A 21,323-nucleotide genomic window follows, 5' to 3' on the forward strand; every position below is an offset into this window, starting at 1 on the left:
GAGAAAGGTTAGTAGCTTTTTGATGGATCATGGTTTGAGACAGGACCCAGCTGTCCTTGACATTGGCTTTTAATAAACGGTCCTGACTAATGTAACAGTTGGTTCTAGTCGGTAAAATGTTACACTCATCCTTTTACATTTGGATCAAAATATGCAATTGGTAAATAGTTATAAATCAATCTAGTTAAATTTGAAAGTAAATGTGTCTTGGTCAACTAATAATTTCTCAACAACCCAAAACACAAATTCCCAGAACATGTAGTTGAAATTACTAGCTACTATTCGGTAGCGGTACTAAGAGTATATGGTAATGAAAGTAAACAATAATTGTTATAAAAATGTTTTATGACCTTAAAACACACTATTTTAAAGCTACCCAAGTGTTTTCTATACAAAGAATTTTTCACACGGAAATTCCTTATGGTTCTTAAGGTATCAAGTCATAAGTCTAAGAGTAATAGCAGTGATCCTGATCATCTTTAATGTCTATTAATTCTTTTACTTTTCAGGATATTCAATTACTTAAAAGTCAACTTCCAAACGTAGTTGAGACTTTGTACATCACACGTGATGATTTTGGACACTCAAGTTTCCTGTGGCATCCCAACATAACGGAGATTGCTTACAAAAGGATAGTCTCTTCAATATCCAAGTTATAACAGTTTTATTCACTCAGCGAGAATTTTAATATACATTAAATGCTATTCTAATTGTTTTGTAACTTTTCAATAATTTAAAGAAAAGGTACATCAAGTATTTAACTGGTTATGTTAACATTTCTTACTCTGCCGTAGCATTAAACATATTATAATATAGGTTGTGTAGCTTTTACCACCATCGAACAATATGCAATCTATCTTACATTACATTAATCCTGATTCTTTAAAATAATGGTACAGAGTAAGTTGCTACAAAAAAATTGTAAAAATAAACCACTTATTCAGACATTAAAAACCAAAAATTGAATTTACAATGCTGCTATTTGTAGAAAAAGTTGTTTTTGCTGAAATGTATTACATTGTGTAATACATCCTGTACATTGTGTTTACATCCTGTAAACATCAAACATAATTAAAATGCAACAGTCTATACATTTTTTTACCATTCCTGTTATTCCCTAGATGTGTAGGGAGTTTTGACAACATATAGTAATACATGCAAGCATTAAAGTAACAAAACATTTCATCTTGTGCCAGCAATCATGGAACTCATGAATAAGTAATTGTAATACTGGTAATGAGATCTTAGTTAAAACTAAAACATCATAAAAATCCAACTGAAAATTATCTCTATAAATTGTATTTTGTTGCTAAATAATTAAATGGCTTAATCAGCTCTAATGTAAAGTATTAGAGAACAAAATGTGCTTATGAGGCAAATGTAAGGAGTATTTACTTTTTGTAAGATTTACAACAAATGTTGCACCGGTTTCATTAGTATCACTTTCTTCCTCCTTGGTTACTTCCGCATCTGATCCAGCAATGAGGCGAAGAAAAGCATCTTCTAAACTTGTTGGTAACTGAAATTAAAATTAAAGGAAATAAAAAAATGAAATAATAATTCAATATTAATTATTTATGCCAAACAATTTGTTTACAACTGTTGTTATAAAAGAACGCTTGGTTTGTTTTCTCAACAAAGTTTACTAACGGTGGCATTGCAAATAACATTCATTTCTGTAGATTTAATTCCTGTAAACATCAAACATAATTAAAATGCAACAGTCTATACATTTTTTTACCATTCCTGTTATTCCCTAGATGTGTAGGGAGTTTTGACAACATCCAAACCATTGGGTTTCGTTCCCTTTTAATGGAAAGATTCCCTTTAAAATTTTGTGGATTTATATTTTGCATAAAATGTGATGGTTTTAGTTGACTGAATTGCCAAGTAAATATAGACAAACAAATGAGAAGAATGTTTATTTGGTTGTTTAATAGGTTTAAAAAAAAAAATGAAAATATCGCTAATTGATTTTTGAAATACAAGTTTTCTCCTATTCATTTACTGAGCACTAAAATTCATTTGAAGTACAAAGTTTACCATGATTTTAGAAATCAAAGTAATTTCAGAATAAACTGAGAACTTAAGTTATTCCTTACCTCACTAAACTTAGCGCTGAGTTTCATCACTCTTTCTTGGTGGCTTCTCTTCATTTCTGTCTGCATGCAGCTCAACAGTTGAGGTTTCATTTCTTTATCGCACCACTCCTGATTGTCAGCGTAACTGTTTGATTTCGCCATTCCACAAGTGCTGACCTTCCCTTTAAACTGTTCTTTGAGTTTGGCCTCGAACCCAGCCGCCAGTTTCCGCTTACATTGTCCCATCAGCTGTTCCTTGTCGTAGGAGCCTTCACTCGATCCATCGAGCGATAAAGAGATTTCCATAATGTTGGGTGCACATCGCTCCTCGGATATGGAATTTCCGATCATTATAGTTACATTGTTTATCTGTTGAAGAGACTTGATGCAAACCTGAATTGTAGAAAATAATTGTAGTAATGATTATATAAAATAATATCTAAGAAATACAAGGTTTATTTAATGCTTACACAATATATTCTATCAGTAAAATTCTAAAGTAAAGTTGGAAGTCAAAGTCTTACTGGTCTGTTTAAACCTGCTTACAAGAAATTAGGTAATCATAAACTAACATGTTTTACAGGTGCACTTTAAAAAAAGTTGATTTGCAATACCACACAATTTTCCTGAAGTCAACTTAAGTTGAGAATATTTGTGGATTGAAAATTATAGTAAAAATCTTTCTAAAAGTAAAAAGAAAAATATATTTTTAATTCATAGCATAACTTTACAACATTCAAAAAAATTGTATTTTTGTAAGACAGTTGTTTTGGTTGCTATACATGATGATCCAAGTGTATTCCCATATGTACTAGACATAGATGTGAGTAACATAGTTAACTTACAGAATATTCCTGACTTGGAGTGTAAACTGTAGAATAGCCACAGCTTCCACTAATTGGCAGACCAAGCAAATATTTTTGGAGGAATAATCCAGCAGTTAATAACGTTCCTAAGGTGCTGTTGACAAAAGAAAGTAATGAACACAGTTGTATATGAAACCTGGAGGGGAAAGCAACCTTCTTTAATACAATAGACAGGTCAATTGTTGTACAAGAAACTCTTAACTGAAATATAACCTCTAGACTACGAAATTGATTTTTTTTTTAAATTTACAATACCTGTCAGCAGTTTTGGAAAGTAAGCATCAGTGTTACATGTTGGGACAAGAAAAAATATATAATTTTGCTGGATTGATTTATTTGGGAAAGGCATTTTGCTGAAAAATAAACACCTTGTTTGTTACCATTGGAACTGCTGATAGGTTCTGTACTTTCATATTTAAGTTGTCTCCTAACACCATTGACTTCGGGTTAATATACAGACTGTTTTTCTACAGGTCTAAGTTTAGATTCAAGCCATTTTAAACTTACTTTAGTAGATTTGGAGCCTCAAAACCTGGAGTAGAGCTTAACAAGTTGGTGCTTCCATCATCTTCACAGTCAAATATCTTACTGTGTAAACTATAGCAAAGATTGTCTAGTTTATTTTCAACCTGAAGCAAATAAAGACTGAAATATTACATGTGAAAACCCTGGTAAACACATAGTTAATTGCAAATGCTATTTATTTTTTAAACACATTATATTCTACATGTAATATGAGAGACAATAGCTGAGACAGTTTCTGACACTCCATCTTGAAGGTGTTAGCATTAGCACATAATCATAGCTTTAGATACATATCCGCAATCTCCTGAATAAATATTCAGAAGTTGATTGACAGGATATTGAGCAATAATAATTTGTACACGCTTCAATATTTTGAAAGTTGTGCAATATATTTTCTAAATTTTAAAATGTAGTTTTTACGCTTTCAATCCAGAACATACGTTTAACACTGTAGAGTATTGTGCAATAATATGGTGTATGTGACTCATAAACCTTATTTAGCACCCATAAAAAACTGTTTTCCACAAATTGTAAGGTTTCAAAATCAAACACAAACTGATTGCAACATCAACTTATGGTTTTCACATTATTTAAATAGCTGACTGGTCATATGTGGACTTGCTTATGTTTTAGTATTCAAGATCTCAACTGAATGATAAATAAACTCACAGTCTGTGATTTTTTGCCCTTCACTGAAGAGAGAGGTTTGCAGTTGTTACATGACACAGATAATGCATCATAGTTCTCACTGTTGGTCACAGTGAATATGTCAGTTTGTGTGTGCCATTTGAACCCAACGTGGTTATTCTCTGTAAAAAACAAATAAGAAGGTGATTGCAACTAAACAAAGTAAAAGTTAATAATTGATGAAAATTGTGAATTATTTCAATCCAAGAGAGTTAAATTCAAGTCATCGTAACATAGCCTTCAAGCTATTTCATAACTTAAGTCTGTTTGAACTGTTAGAGTGTTCGACATGTAATTTTGTTTATCTTAGGAGTTCAAAATGGCGATCAAGTCTCAACAATATGTTTCAGAGAATTATAAACAGTATTTAACTATCAGACTGTATTATGGTTCCATGTACTCCATAGCTTAGTACATACTAATAATATTTAACTATAGGTTTACCTTTATCCAAAGCTGGCTTCAATGTCACATAAATGTGATCGCTAAGTTTAATTTCTAAATGAAGAGGCAAATTAAAACGGCTGCTGTGAGAGTTTATGATGCCCTGCCAAATGTCTACCATTGTGTTCTTAATTTTCAAAACAGCTGAACCTTGGGACCAGTACCTGAAAATTACATCCAACGTAATAGAGAGAGAAGTATAAAAAATATCCAACTGCAAAATATTAAATACAACAAATTTAAATTGTCTTTGATAAAATATAAGGCATAGGAAATTCAGTACTCTATTATGTTCTTAATTTAAACTATTTTGTAATCTCTGCTAAGCCAAGAGTAGTTCATTTGCTGTTGACTTGAAGGATCAGCTTTGCAAGGATTTATGAGCACTTTATCATCCACGGGAGGATCAACAAAAAGTTTTGCCTTGAGTAAATTATATCCATAACGCTGTTTGACGCGGTAACATTTCTTGATGAAATTGTAATAAAGGAATTGTCTATTGTCTATAACAGATGATTTTGTTGGAACTGAGCTCATGAACATTTTACTCAATAGTTATGTCCAGACTCGTGCGCTTTCAATTTCAACGTGCATTTCAACATTTGATCCAATATTCAATTCATCATCTATCAACGCATGCGTTATTATTGCATGCGCTTTGTGACGTTTCTTTCAGCTGTCCACACTCATACCTCACTTTTTTTAGATGCCTTTATCTAGACTGGGACGGGTGGCGTCGTCCTGTAATCCAGCTACTAGGAGGTCACGAATTGTGGATATTTATAGGGATGCACTGTGGATGCGATGCTCACTGGTGTGGATTAACGTCCGCACTAGTGAGTACTACGACTATCCGCAGTACTATCCTGATAATTAGACCAATTCGTAAATTACAAGGAAAAATGTGGTTCGGATTCCACTATAAACTGTAGGTCCCTTAGTTGCCATTAGCTGTATGGGCTATTAATTAACAGCTGTGTCTAAGGAACATGTCGGCCTTAGTCACTAACAAGACTACAAGATCGCGCCACTCATCCTACACTCATCCTTCACTCATATTTGGGTTAAAATACGCACATAGTGGCGTCCCCATCTTAAATAATTGATAATTGATAATTGAATAATAGATGACGAAAAGAACACTTTTCTGTTGGGAGGTATTAGTTACAGCATATTTAGTGTTAAGAAAGCATCCATCTGCGTCAATGCATGCGCTTAGCACACACAAAAATGCACTAGATATTTAGCTATTTAAACATAGCTATTTAGGTATATTAGATTATAAATTTAAAATAACTTACCATCCCTACAGCTAAATAAATATAAGTGGAGGTCTTGCAGTGCTCATTTCATAAAACTGGATGAAATTCTGAATAATATTGACAAGAACACAATAAAAGCTAAAGTAAATTTTAGGATTGACTATTGTTCCACAAACAATATTTACCGTAAATCAAAAGTCACATCTTGAGTGGAGGCACTTGATGATTTTTCAGCTTTGAAACTGAAAATATTTGGATAATCCAAGGATACAACTCCAGGAAATCCAATATCAGTGACAAAAAATGTTTCCTTGTTAAAGAAACTGGATGCATGCAAGACTGAGAGGTTTAAGATGTTCTGTGATTGGAATGTATTGATCAAGTCTGAAATGGAAAAAAAATACATTAAATCATTTCATTGAATTAGAGAAACTCTTTTGGTTAAAAAATTAGCACTAAATTTGAACAAAGAATGTGTTCAAAGTGGTATAAGATGTATATAGTATTTTAAGTTATATTCTAGATCTGAAATATTTTAAATATTATTTTCCTGTACTTCTAGTCACGAATATTAGTGCAGAAACAGTATGGATCATAAACATAAACAAATTATGTCACTGGTCTGAAAGTAACATTACATAAAGAACTGACCAAACCAAATAATGTTAATGTCATTAGTGTAGGTTACGACATGTAATGTCTATGTTTATGAAACATATCTCATAGCCTCCTCTAATACAAGGCTGCAGGAAGACATAAGTGGCAACACCACAGACTCAGAATACTGAAACAGCTGTTGCACTCATTTATAATGGAGCTCGCACAATGTTTAGTGCAAAAACTATGAGGAGTTTATCAACACACTTAAAAATTTGTTGTTGGTTTGTTTTATGTCTTGGTGGCTTAGTAGTTTTTTCGCTCGGTTTCATTCAGTTAACAAGCTTACAGGTGTTTTGTATGAGACATAGTGACATTTCTTTTCAAGACATTTGTCTTTTACTTGCAATTGCAACACAAAGTTATTACAACATAAAGTTAATACAAATCTTAAAAGCATATTACAAATGGGCATTTACCTTTAAGTAAGCCATCGATGTTGTCTTTATCATAGTTCCTCAAGCTGACCACTTGTTGTTGATATAACAATATAAGCTCAAGTTGAAAGTTTTCAGGAATCAGATCATGTTGAATCAGTTTCACCAGAATATCTGCTGCTTTTGAAGGATGAACAATTGTTTGTAAAATATCGTTCAGCATTTCTATTTTGACTCCTTTTAATTTAATGTAAATCTGTAACAAATCAGATCCATACAAATACTTCAGATTGTAAAATAAATCATTTATATAATTTTAAGAAACTGGTCGAGTTTCCTTAAGGATACAATAAACTTTCAACAATTTTAACACTCTTTGATTAAAACACATTGCCTTTATACACAAGGACAAGAAACATAATATTATTGTTTTAAACATGGGTCTGTTCAACATACCCAAAATTAATCATAATTAATTTTATTAATTTTAATTGAAATATTAATTGACACGCCAATGACAAATCATCATTGACAAATTATACATCAGTGTAAAAATATTTTTGTTTGTTAATAAATTTAAAGAGGAAAAAAGGGCCTAAGTAATAAAGTAATTAATCTTAAAACTTACTGAATAATAAGTGATAGGATTCTCATCACAATTAGATGAGTAAGTAATGTAAGCAGAACTTCCATATTCTGGTACTGAACCAACAACTGACAACACTCGCAACTTCCCATCAGCAACAGAAAACTCATAAAAGGAGGAAGCAATCTCGGATATAACAGGTTTCTTCATTGTTCTCATAATCTGTTGAGCAATATGTTTCCTGAAACAAGATATAATACATTACTTTGAATTTCAAAAGCATTTAAACATAAAGGTATTTAAAGTTTTATACCCAAGTTTAGGTGTTAATTCTTTTCAAAGTATGTACAAATTGCTGAATAAATATTGCTTTATCCCCCTTGCTGCAGACCCAGTGAATTTATATTTGTGTGATTGGATTTTACTAAAATATTTCCACAAACAATGGGAGTTTTTGGCCACTGGGGACATCAAAATGAAAAAGTAAATCAGGCCCGGGTCTAGGTCTTTCTATGCAACCTTCGGTAATAGTTTCTTTCCTATAAAAGTGTAATTTAAAGTAAAACAAAATACTGACCTAGTTGAATGGCAGTGCTGCTTGTCTTCTGAGTAGCTTTTGATCAGTTTGTAGTAAATGTTATGCAAGTGAGAGTTGCACTCATCAACTGTCATAGTCTGATGAAGCTGAGTAAAAACTGACAATTCTTGCTGAGCCTCCATCAACAAAGTCAAGGCCGTTGCCCTTAGTTCCAGAGTGTTATCAGGGTTTATAATAACAGGCCAGTATATCTTGTAAGCCTGCAGAAAAACCGTTGTGTTATTGCTATCTGAGAAATAAGGATTAGAGTTAATAGTTTTACTTGTGAACACACCACCATAAGGGTGCATATTTTGTAGAACATGAGCAAACAATGACTGTTGTTGAATGGATGAGATGGCAGCTTTGTTACTGACCAAGACCAACTGTTTCTTTAGTCAGGACCATTTATTTTAACCCCAATGATCAAGGACAGCTGGGACCAGTTTCAAACAACCAAAAAGCTAATGACTTTTCTCAGGATCGAACTGGCAACCTTTTGATTACCTGCCGAGCCAGCTATAAAGTAATAGCTATATAGCTGAGATGTTTACAGGTGACAGTAAACTATGGAACATTGTTTTTATTTTAAGTATTTTGATTCAAAGTACTATGTATCTATGGTCATAAATATTACCATTGACTATATATAGTCAATGATATTACCTAATACCTATGGATCTTGGGTCTTTCTTAACAGTCATTGAGAAAATTGATCCCGGGCCATGGTGATTTTATATCTGGACACAAATATGCCCAATCTATTTGCTCAAATACTAAAGAATTTAATTGGACGTACAAAGAATCTGTCTTTAAGCTTAAAACTTATATTACTCACTCTGACTGAAAAGGCAATTGAAATCAAATTGGTTTCAAAATCAGTAAACACATTCTACATCCTTCAGACTTACTTGATCAGTACCTCCAGTAACCACTGGGAACACACAGCTCACAATCCAAACCCTGCCGTTCTTACTACACACTGGGTCTTCTCCTGATACCGGAGGTCCCACAAACTCAATCAGATTCTCCATCCTGCGGACTTACTTTATCAGGATCTGCAGCAACCAATCAGATTCTTTATCCTGTGGACTTACCTTATCAGGATTTGCAGCAACCACTGGGAACACAGCTCGCAATCCAAACACTTTGACAGTCTCACTGGACACTGGGTCTTCTCCAGAGATCAGAGGCTCCACAATCCCTACGAGATTCTCCAAGTGTAGATTGCTCAGGCCAGCCAGATAAACTAACTGGTTTAGGTATTCCTTGCTGTTTTCTGAAGAAAAATAATGCCACATTTAGTAGCTGTTTGTTTAAGTTTAGAAACAAAATGTTAGCTTTTGGAGTAAAATAGAACTTGGTTTAGGAGAAATAATTGATGACCTACACAACTACTTTATCCAATAAAAAATTTCCAGGTAGTTAACAGCTCATAAAAAATAACCACAACTCAATTTCTTAACAACAATATATGAAAGGGCATATAAAATAATTTGTTATGAAAACTGTTTGTGTGCTGATAACTGCCTGTAACTCTGTTCCTGTTCTTGTTCATGGTGGAATTTTTCAGAGGAGAAGAGAGATGTTAAGTCAAAAGCTTTTTGGGAAAACTGTCCAAACCCATATGATTGTTCTTGGGTTGGTTAGTTGTGTAAAGATTATGTTAACATTTCCTCTATAGAGTTGGTGAAAACTGAAAAACATTTATTCGTTTGATACTCATCAAGTGTATTTGTACAAAACTAGAGGAACTAGAGGATGCTGCTCCGCAGCGTTAAAATAATTATTATATCCGAGAAATAATCAAATTTATAATACGGTATCTTGAGCTTAACTGATTCAAACACTCAATAGCTCAATTTAAATCCTATAATTTACTGATTATTTTGTGTCTAAAACATATAGAAAAACGGGAACAATACTGGAGCTATTGATTTTTAACCATATTAAAACATAATGAAAAATAATTTTTATATTGGTTATTCACCTTGCATTTGCTTAAAACTCGTCGGATTTGAATAACTTAAATGAAAGCCAGTATTTAACTGAAGGTTCTTAGACTAAAATATATGGGATTATAAATCTATAACTGGTAAAGGTACATCTTAATTTGAAGTAAGAAATATAAAATAAATCAAATTATGTGTTCTGGTCGTGTAATACTGTAGGTAAATATTTGTAGATGATTGATGGCAAATTTGTGCGTGCATACCTTCAATTCGAGACCTCAAGCATGAAAATCGGTCGGGTAGAAGAGCGAAACGAACTCGGCAAAGAAAAACCAAATTTAACTTCCATAAGAAATACATGGGGAGCAAATTTTCATTTGCGTATACACCGAGTGGGATTATAGATAAATATATGTAGATTCTTGATGGCAAATCTGTGCGTGCATTCCTTTGATTTGAGACCTCAATCATGAAAATCGGTTGGGTAGAAGAGCCCAACGAACTCGGCAAAGAAAAGCCAAATTTAACTCCCATAAGAAATACATGGGGAGCAAATTTCGTTTACGTATAAACTGAGTGGGATTATAGATAAATATATGCCGATGCTTGATGGCTAATCTGTGCGTGCATACCTTCAATTTCAGACCTCAATCATGAAAATCGGTCGGGTAGAAGAGCCCAACGAACTCGGCAAAGAAAAGCCAAATTTAACTCCCATAAGAAATACATGTGGAGCAAATTTCGTTTACGTATAAGCCTAGTGGTATTATAGATAAATATATGCCGATGCTTGATGGCAAATCTGTGCGTTCATACCTTCGATTTGAGACCTCAATCATGAAAATCGGTCGGGTAGAAGAGCCAAACCAACTCGGAAAAGAAAAACCAAATTTTTTTAATATATAAGATATACAAAAGATTATACACAACACATGTTTGTGCAATATTGTTTTCTTGTCTTTATTTTTGTCAATATTATTTATTGTATGGTTGAAAATCTTATAGGTAAGACTACTGCTAGCATACATCTATTAATTCATTACCCTTTTTTCTTGCAATAAGCTTTCTGCATTTCTAACGCAGCAACACAGCACTTATTTGTTATAATTGTACAAATCAATCATTGTATTTTCTTTGATTCCAAATTTTCCAAATATATTTTCTTAAAAGTAAAAAAGTTATTATTGCTTATGATTAAATAAGTTTTTATACCATTGTGAGATTGTGCAAATATTGTTTACCTATAAACTGAAGAGTGTATTTGTTTATGGTCTTCGGATTGCATCTTCCACTCTTGCATGTTTCGTAAATTAGAGTTGCAAAACTTAAAATTGCTGCATTCCTCACATCGGTTTTTGTGTGTCCAGGAAGATTTAAGAGTCCCTAAAATGTTTGAAATTTGATTAAAAAATCCCTAAAAAAGGTTAAAAATTTCTATTTGCTTTTAGATAACTATCAAAAAGGAACTTATAGGACAAAAATATTACTCTTTTATTTTACTTAGTTGTCATGAAATTTAGTTCCAGACGTGTCTTGCTTTATAATTTTACCAGAGAATATTCGTGATTGAATCTGTTACATACCTCAAACTTCGACAGGTGTTCCTCGGACAGTTGCCGAAGGTGAAATGGCAACGATGAAATTAGAAGTTCAGCCTCGTAATCATTCACTTTATATTCTTTCGCTAAATTTATAAGAAACAAAGCTGAATCCTGGCTTCCAACCAAGGGTAGTATTTTGATCAACATGTCACTAAAAAGAAATATATTGTATAAGAAATAAAGATTGGAAGTTTAAAGAAAGGTACATTTTTGTTGCTAACTAAGATCCAGCTGATTCATCGGTCAGGATAATTTTAAAGCTCAATGATCAGGAAAAGCTGAACCCAGTTTTGAACTATCAAAAAGCTAATGACTATTCTCAGGACCTAACCGGCGACATTTTGATTGTTGGACAAGCACTTTAACCACTCAGCTACCCAGCCTGCCACAGGTTGTTAAACTACCTCTTTCTATACACAAAACTATAACATTTAATTGACAGTCGCTTTTTGAGCTTGAAAGAAAGACATATATATGTCCAATAATATGTCCAGGAAGTTCTACCTGAACTGTTTAAATTTTTACACAGAGTGATAATATTTTGTATTTATTATGCCAGAATGAACGTATTCCCATTCAAGAAAGCCTACTTCCTCAACAAAGGTACATAAATCTGGTTTTTAACAAGTCAGCATATAGCTAAAATTCAAATAAAAACTAATTAGATTTAAATTTAAGACAACATACATGGATGTAATGTCATTATTTTTCTCCAACTCGTCGTACAGTTGCTGTAGCAAGCCAATATCCAGTTTACGCAAGTACGTGATCACCAGCGGGACCAGATGTGGTTCCTGAGCTCCAACTTGTTCTGACAGTAAAGAGTTTATTCCCTCCAATTGTGAGCGAACTGTGGGAAGTAGGTGCTGTACCTGTAAAAAGTACTCCAGCAAGTGAAAATTATAGCAAATATTTTATAGTCTCCTGTATTTACATGATATTACATGCATTCATATTAATTATCCTGGAATGGCCTCTCTGGAACATTGAATATGCAGAAAGGTTTGACTAACTTATGTCTAGAATTCTCAAAAGTGACGTGAATAAACTATTAGGGTTTTATTTCATATCAAAACTATATTTTTCAAGTTCACTGACATTAGAAAACTCTAGTACTGTTGAGAGGAGATGTCCTATAGTGGCTTGGAACAAAATATCCAAGTACTTTTTTTACCAATTACACAGGGGTGCGCCACAATTCCATTTTTATTTTTCACTCAGCAATACAATTACTAGACTACAGTATACAATAAATTTGGTCATGGACACTAGGTGAAAAATTCTGAAGTAGGTCAAGCCATAACTTTAAAATGAGACCAACATCACTAAAAACATCTCATCATTTTGCACAATGCAAAATATTTAATCTTTTTATTAAAATAAGTCGTTGAGTTGAAAGATAATAATTTTTAAATTCAGAAAAAGAACTCGAGGAGAAATTTAGTACCAATATCTATCAGTGAATCACTATTACAAGCCCATAAATACGATAAATAAAACTGGTATTACGATAAACCAACAGGTATTTAAAATGATAAAACTGTACATTTCTTACCTTTTTCACAACCTTATTTAAATCTTCATTGGTGGAAAATTTAAAAGAATCAAACTGTCCAGATTTAAATTCTAGACTGTGTATTTCCTCGGGGTTAGGAATATCGACAACTCTGGTGATACCATTCATTGATACAAGTTGCAACTTCTGGCTGAAAAAAAATTTTAACTTTTTACTGAGCTTTTAATGAAAAAGTAAAGATCATATGACAAAAACTTCTTTGGAAAAGCCATGAAAATTAAGTGTGAATGAAAGTAGAGAAGAAATTGATATGCAATCACTTCAGGGTAGTCATGACGTAAGGACAGTCACTGTAGTATATTCAGTTCACTAACTCTTTACAGCACAATTTCTTTTATCAAAACGTTAAAAAAAATATTGAAAGCCACAAGTTAATCTTACCTAACAGTAATGTAATGAGAAGAATTTGAGTTTCCTCTCAGGAATCTGTGGGTTTTGCCTTCTGTGAATACTTCTCTTATGAGTAGAGTATCTTCACCATAGGGAGTCACCCTGTAAGTCTTTTGGCTAGTAGACTCCAAATTATTAGTCTGAAAGAAAAAAAAATAAAGAAAAACGGTTTACCTGTTTTACAAACAAATTGTTTTTAAAGAACAATATTGGGTAATGAAAAGGTGAAGTTATTCTATTTTTCTAGACTTCCCCCTAAGTATCACCATTGCATTTAGTTTCAAAGATGACCTCTTTATGGCACATAAATGTTGCTGGTTTAGCTAAGAGAGAACATGGTCCAGTAAGCATCTAAAAAGAGTCATTATCTCACTCATGTTCCATATACAGTCCTGGCTTCGTAAGGAGAGAAAGGGTCCAAGTAGACCAGGTCAGGCCTAATCCGCTGTTGTCAAAACATAGCTATTGTTGTGAAGCCGAGGAGGCGCGCTACCCAAACCAGCGGTCATTGCCACTGCCTCTCTTATATTCTTAGAAATAAATCGGTCCAGTACAAATTCTATAAGATCGACTAACCAACCAACAGAGCGTCGGTGAATTGTGATTCAAGTTTTGTGATATTCGTCTTCACTTTGGGAATAAAATTATCTGCCATTAAATTATAGGCATCATCCGTTCGATCTATAGAATTTTTACTGGGCAACTTATTTCTACGACTTAAACGGAGGCAGTGGCAATGACCGCTGGGACGGGATAGCGCGCCCCCTCGGCTTCACAACAATAGCTATGTTATGACAACGGTGGATTAGGCCTGACCTGATCTATCTGGACCTTTTCTCTCCTTACGTGGCCGGGACTGTAATACAAGCTACATCAATTATATTTGTTTTACCACTTACCAGAGGATTAAAATTCAAACATCCAGGTTCAGTTTCCACATTAGACCACTCCGCAGTGTCTCCAAGGCAGTCTCTTGTGTTGTAAAACTTTGTGATGTGAAGCTTGTTTTTGTGCGGTTTTACTGAATTCAACACTGCACAGAGTCCGTGTATACTTTGCTGTAATCAAGAGATATTTATTTTTGCAGATCTGGAAGTGTTGACTGTTATTTTATTTATTTTTTGTAAGAGGTTGGCGGCCTCTTTTAAGCTTGCATTTGCCCGTCCACATAGACTATTTGCCTATCCATGGAACGTATCCAACAAAGCAGGGGGTGAGCCGATACAGAACAAAGGTGAACTATACTGATAAAATGTTTGTGGCAGTGACCAGGATCCGAACCCACGACATCGCTGCCAAGTTCGTGACACTACCGACTGAGCCACCGACTCATCTAAACAAAACATATAACTACAGTAGACACCCGCTTATCCGGACACCTTTTAGCCGGACTGCATTCGACCAAAGTGATATCGCTTTAAACGGTAAATCTTTATCAGAACAACGGTTCAACCAGACTGGATCGGTAGTAAATGAGAGAGGTACTGAAACGTCTCTTCTCATGGGAAAGATTTCAGATCAGTGATCACTACTGAAACCACAATGCTACTAGACTATCATAGCTCACTGATGAAAAATATATTTAGTGAAGATCATTGTACTTACTTCAGTTGACAAAAAAGCAGAATATTCCTCAATGTTGATTTTTGGTAGATCAAACTGCAGAATACCACTAACAGCTTGCTTTATACTTCTTGACCACATTGGCGTTTCCGATGACATTTCTAATTTGGAAACCTTGAACAGTAGATATACTGAGTGTAATAGGCACATGAACAAAAATATTTGAGTCAATTGTGACTATCGACTTTGAATAATCCTTAGATAATTCTCTGTAAACATTTCCAAAAATACACGTTTTTAATTGTTCTGAGTAAAGATATGTTGAATAGACAAACTATATCCATGCAACCCTCAACTGAGCATATTATGTTATTTGAATAAATCTCTGATTTTAGTAATAAATCGTTGTACTAATCACCATTGTGTTAACCAATAACATGATCAATTTGAAAGCTTCATATGAAATTATAAAATTATGATCATCCACCATTGTCATTCCAATTAATTCATACATTGGACTATTTGGTTGAATAATTATTGGTTAATTTGAATTCGGAAATAATTGTTAAGAAATATTTCAAATTACATTTTGACAATTGTACTTAGCGCCCTCCCCACTTCTGATTGTTATTAGAGTTAAATAGTGATTAAATACAGTGCTCGATTTGCGGCGGAACGTGCCTTACAGCGTTCCAGTAAGTACATCTCTTTTGGAAAGAAAAAGAAAATTCATAAAAATAGGCTCATGGCTTTGAACACAAAGGAGTGTATTTAACCTTTCTCTCACTTAAGTATCCAAAGTACAAAGTTTTAAGGCAAATTAGTTGTGAGGTGTCAAAATCTAATGAAGAGAGAGATTTGTATTTGTGCCAATAGCCAAAGTGTAAAGTGTGCTGTATACTTCCAATAATCTGAAAGGCAATCAAATGTTACATACAGCTTATTCCATAAAATCACAGTTTAGTATTCTTACTGTAGTTTAAGTTGTTTACAATAATGATCATGTATTAGCCTGGTTATATTTTATAGCCAAACACCATTAATTCTTACCTGACCATCTTTGTAATATATATCAAATGGTTGATACAATGTCGCTGCATTGTCTGGTAGTTTGGATATTTTCAACTTCTTTTCAGCTGCTAAATCACCACTATACGAAACAAACTTCAAGTTGACAAACTGGAACAAATTATAATAAGAGATTTAGCAATTAATTATAGAAGTTTAGAAATATGCATTGTTATTTCAACAGAGCAATAAGAGATGCACCAAGTATAAAATATTATACTACGGATGTTTTGATAAAATCTTCTTAAACCACGAACACACACATCTAACGCTGTGAAAACTCCTCACGTAAATTTAAAAATACAAAATTCAAAAATAAAATGTACATTGTCGATTAGATTACGGCTTGATATTTACATCAACTACATCAGTTGGACTCTAAAAACTTGCTAGACTTTAATAAACTCAAAGCAGCTAAAAAATTTGATTATAATAATGGGTCTTGTCTTATTAGACTTTTTCAAATCTATTTACAAACCCTAAGATTAAAGTCTTTGGAATAGATAAAGATCAATTTATTTTATCACTAGGGCCTAAAAAAAACTCTTTTTGACACAAAGTTTAAGAAAAAGGCGAAGCCAAAATTGAGCAAGAGTCTAAAAGACACTTCCTGACAAGTGTGATGAACAACATTTGTTGTCATACTGCGCCATTAACTAAATCCAACAAAACCTTACACTACCTGTACTCTGGCTCTATTCTTGAATCCCTGCACTTTAATATTTCCAGTCAAATTGAACTGAGACACAAACGGTGCCGGAGACTTAGTTCCAGTTGTAACCACTGCAGAGTAGCTGTACAGAACTTCTTGCCCCTCGGGGTAAAGTCCTGTAAATAAATAAAATTTTTTCAACCAATATGTATATCAAGCAAGTGTATTCTTGTCATTTTGAACAAGTCCACAGTAAATTTGTTCTTTTAAGTTGGTATTGTTTGTAATTTGGTCAGGGCCGGTTTAACCCATACGCGAACTACGCGGCCGCATATGGCGCCACGAAAAAGTGGCGCCGTGGCGCCAACGTAACAATTTTTTTTACGTGAACAACATAATTTTGTTTATTTTCGCTCAGAGTTCAAGTACACCACAATAAAGGCATTTATTCTGTTTGTACCAACAGCACTTGAAAAATGTGTATATTTGTACAGCACTACAACTCCAGGACACAATGCCATTTGCAGTTTCGATTTTGTAGTGAGCTGACGCTCGGCAGCGTACGGCGCGGCGCCTGTGGGTTTCATTTCACGACTCACTCATTGCTCGAGATGAGATAAGCAAGCGCCAATTGTCACAACAAGAAACTTCCCCCTCCCTTCCCTCCCTTCTGATTCTTATCCTAGAGCAGAGCACTACGTTGTATTGCTCTCTTTTAGTGTATTAGCGTATTAGCGTGTATCGGTATCGTAATGGCGTTGTTTTGATGATTCATGATTGTTGATAAGTGAATGAATACGAGTGTTTTAAGTTTAATTTATAATTAGCGCATTAAATAAGAAGAAAGTATAAACTGAATAAATGAGTAAAACATCTAGCGAACCGATACTAAAAAAACAATGGCAGAAAAAAAGAAAACGTCTGGCACTTATTATAAAAAGGGTAAGGCGAATTTGGAAGAGGCTGATAAAAAACAAGCCAAATCAATGAGTAGATTTTTGTTTAAATCATCTGGTGGCGAGTCCAGTCAGCCCAAAGAAATCACGATAGAAGACGGCAATGACGTAGGTATTTATTTATTTATTTTCCAAGGAAAGATTAAAACAAGCAGCTGATCACAAACGGTAAACATTACGTCATTGCCGTTTTCTATCGTGACGTCATGCTTGACGAGCATTACGGATTACGGCCTGTTTTTAGCGAATTTCCCATATAGGGAATAAGCTATTACCGTAGTACTCATGGTAAGACCTGGACCCGAGACCGATCTAATTTTTCATTTTGAGGTCCCTAGAGGCCAAAAACACCATCCGTTCAAATTCATATATATATATATATATATATTTACTAGCTGTAACCCGCGGGCTTTGCCCCGTTTAACCTCTTAGTTTTCAAGTTTATCTCGTTCGCATTGCTCAATAACGTCCTGGTTGAAGTTTGTTCGCTACGCTCACTCACCTTTAGGTTGGAGCTCGTTCGCTGCGCTCACTTGCCTTCAGTTAGCTCGTTCGTTACACTAACTCGCCTCCAGGTTGAAGTTCGTTCGCTACGCTCACTCACCTTTTGGTTGCAAATTAGCTGATGTCATAAATGTAAAAGAAATAATAGTGCTGCACCCTGTTGGTAAACCTTGTAACTCTAATGCTATTGAACATCATAGAACAAAACCAACTTGTTTAATTGAAACAGCTGTTAAGATTCAATAATTCCATTTCTCATAAGGTTAACATGGGAAACTCCAGAGCCACTGGGGCGGAGCCCGAAAGGATTTTTGAAATAAGAATATGCCTATATGTTAATCGGGAATGTGAGCTATCATCATGCCAAATTTCAGCCCAATCCGACCAGTATTTTTCGCGTTCACTTGTCACAAACATACATCCATACATCCATACATCCATCCATAAATCCATACATCCAAACTTTCTCATTTATAATATTAGTAGGATATATATATGTGTGTGTCCGTTAGCGCGATAACTCGAGCAAAAATTATCCGATTTTGATGAATTGGTACAAACGTGTAAACCTACGTTTATTCGAACGAGTTCGCGATCCAGCATAATCGGACCATGGGAACGGGGGATTATGGGGGGTTTTATGGGGTAAAAATGGGTTTTCCCATTTTTGAACCTAAAAACAAAAAATTTTGCGATTTCTTTCTAAAATGTTTTGTAGAGCTTAAAAAAAGAAGTAATTTAGTATATTGAAGCGCTGTTGTATGCCTAACGGTCACGGAGAAAATTCAAAAATAGTGTAATTAAAAATTCCCATGTTATTCTTATGGAGAAAATGAAAATTGTTGTAGTTTACTTGTTTATGGGTATATATTGATAAAATTTGGCAAATTTATTTATTTCATCCTATACTATTGATGTATGGTCAAAAAACACTTTTTACCTGCCCCGTAGCAGCAAACCTAAGCACTTGTTAAATCTAATGTTATTTAAATAGGGAATAATATGTCTTATTTATGGAAATATTTTAGTAAAAATGTAATCAGACAAGTTGAAATTCGCTTAGTCTGCAGGTTTGCTGCGGCGGGGGTATTTTAGTGTGGCCTTGGTTTTTCTAAAGTTTATATGATGAGTAAAAGTGTAAAAATGTGAAATTTCTACGAATAATAAACAGTCTTTTATTGCAAGTATTCTTCTAACCTAAACTTATAAAAAAGTTCTTCCCAAAATTATTGGTAAAAAATTCACAAAAACGGTTATGTTATGTTATTGGTTTGTGGTGGGGGGGGGTGGGGGGAATCCTAAGTGGCGCTGATTCGGGTGTTCGCTTAACTCTGAAAAATTCCTAGAACCGGCCCTGAATTTGGTGTTTGAGATAGAGAACTAACAGCAGGATATTTTTTTCAGTGGCTAAATTGAACTAGCTTCTTTTCTATCCTCAATCTGGCTCCAGCGTTAACCGAGGAATGCCTACTTTACTTAATCTAGTCAAAGATTACTTTATTCCCTGAATAGTAGGTACCAACAAAAATCTGGAATCTAAATTAATGACAAACTTCTTAGGAAGGAGGTACTCTAGATATTCAACAGGGAACAATGATAAGAGAATAATCTCCTTAAATAATTCAGAAGATTGTAATTCTTTGCTATAAAAAATTTGCATTATCTCCTTATTTCCAGCCCTTGTTGGCAATTGCTAGTATTATCCTGATCGAATTGAATTCAATTAAAACATTGTGTCATGGTGATAACAATAAAACTACCTCCCACAAAATGTTACCTTTAAATGTGTTCTGTGGAACTTCATTATTTTGCAACAGTTTCTGCTGTCGATAGCTGTAGTCCATGCCAGTACAGCTCAATGTGAATTGTTTCGAGTGAAGTTTATCTTTTCCTGCAAACATTTAACGTTGGGGAAAAAATGCATCAACATAATAAAACTAAAACAGTTTTAAGTTTCATAACTGTTAACCCTGTATCCTCTCCTCTTAAATAAAAGTAAACATTTTGGAATTAATAATGCACAGTGGGTGGTTTTAATATTTTAAATTGCATTTCTTAAGTAATATTTTTATACATTTAGCCTTTTCTCTACTTGGTTAATAGCTGTGTTAATTGTAACAGTTGCCTACACTAATTTGTTGTTTCATTATTTGGAAGTTTGTTAAGTTCAATAAATTAAAATGTTGATGACAGTTCAAAAATTTTTAAATTGATTGTACAGTGTCTTTTTTATCCAATGGATATTTTGTTAGCCATAAAGTATTCTCTCCAAAACACAAGTCCAACTGAAAATAGAAGACCAAAAGTAGTAAAAAAATTTTGTAATTAAAAAAATCTTAGTATGAAAATTTTTTTGAGTCTATGGAATTTAAATGAAAATGGATATCCAATATTTTCCCCATTTATAATTTTTACTTACCTATCAGTGTGCTGAAGACACCAACAATTTGGATGATACCTAAAACAAAACACTTGTATAATCATATTTTGAAATACTTTAGTTGCAAAGTTATTGATTTAAAAAGCATATTTTTTGCCAAATATTTTTATGGGGACGCACAGAAGTTTTTTAAGGCGTTATAAATGTTGGTTTTATAACAATTTTTTAGACAAAATATTTCTTTAGCTATAAAGCTTTGAATTGCTTGTATTTAGTCAGTTTGTCAAATAAAGTAAAATTTAATCATGATACAAATGGTTTCAGTTCATAATATTCCTTTTTCACTATGTTACCCACCGTTAAACATAATTATGGATACCGGTAGTTTAACAACTGCATTTAAGATTTTAATAACAGATTAGTACATAAAAAACATTTCATCTCAAATATAATATTTAGTTAACATCTAATCCAAACATAAAATTAATTATAACAACAATTTACAGTTTCTCAACGTGATACCAATAAGTACTAGGTAAAACAATATTTATGTTCAGTAATTAAATTTTAGTTTCTGAACATTTGAGGCAAATTTTTACAACACGTTATCAAGCTTTGT

General features: G+C 33.6%; 1 protein-coding gene across 1 annotated transcript; it reads right to left on the reverse strand.

Moving 5' to 3' along the window:
* Window positions 1-1,163: 1,163 nt before the first annotated feature.
* Window positions 1,164-20,168, reverse strand: LOC129000439 (uncharacterized). Its single transcript, XM_054427403.1, has 21 exons — window positions 20,102-20,168; window positions 16,895-17,040; window positions 16,195-16,323; window positions 15,187-15,318; window positions 14,481-14,639; window positions 13,573-13,721; window positions 13,171-13,321; window positions 12,303-12,487; window positions 11,598-11,766; window positions 11,256-11,397; window positions 9,160-9,341; window positions 8,063-8,283; window positions 7,528-7,726; window positions 6,942-7,155; window positions 6,051-6,249; window positions 4,604-4,767; window positions 4,142-4,281; window positions 3,455-3,576; window positions 2,927-3,041; window positions 2,103-2,474; window positions 1,164-1,519 (listed from the first exon to the last, which is right to left on the reverse strand). Exons 1-21 carry the CDS (start codon window positions 20,166-20,168, stop codon window positions 1,337-1,339), a joined length of 3,540 nt encoding a protein of 1,179 aa, XP_054283378.1. The 3' UTR covers window positions 1,164-1,336.
* Between the last annotated feature and the right edge of the window lie 1,155 nt (window positions 20,169-21,323).

The sequence above is a fragment of the Macrosteles quadrilineatus genome, unplaced genomic scaffold (genome assembly GCF_028750875.1).
Source record: "Macrosteles quadrilineatus isolate MER2022 unplaced genomic scaffold, UCM_ALF_1.0 Scaffold_8__2_contigs__length_117827958, whole genome shotgun sequence".
NCBI lineage: Eukaryota > Metazoa > Arthropoda > Insecta > Hemiptera > Cicadellidae > Macrosteles > Macrosteles quadrilineatus.

Bases quoted from the DNA above. Each gene is read 5' to 3' on its own strand.
- LOC129000439 (XM_054427403.1), bottom strand. From the start codon at position 20,168: ATGGACTACAGCTATCGACAGCAGAAACTGTTGCAAAATAATGAAGTT. The intron at 7,156-7,527 runs GTAAGTTTTAAG...GATTTGTTACAG, and splicing joins ATCCTATCACTTATTATTCA to ATTTACATTAAATTAAAAGG. The intron at 4,768-6,050 runs GTAAATATTGTT...TGTAATTTTCAG, and splicing joins GATGTGACTTTTGATTTACG to GTACTGGTCCCAAGGTTCAG.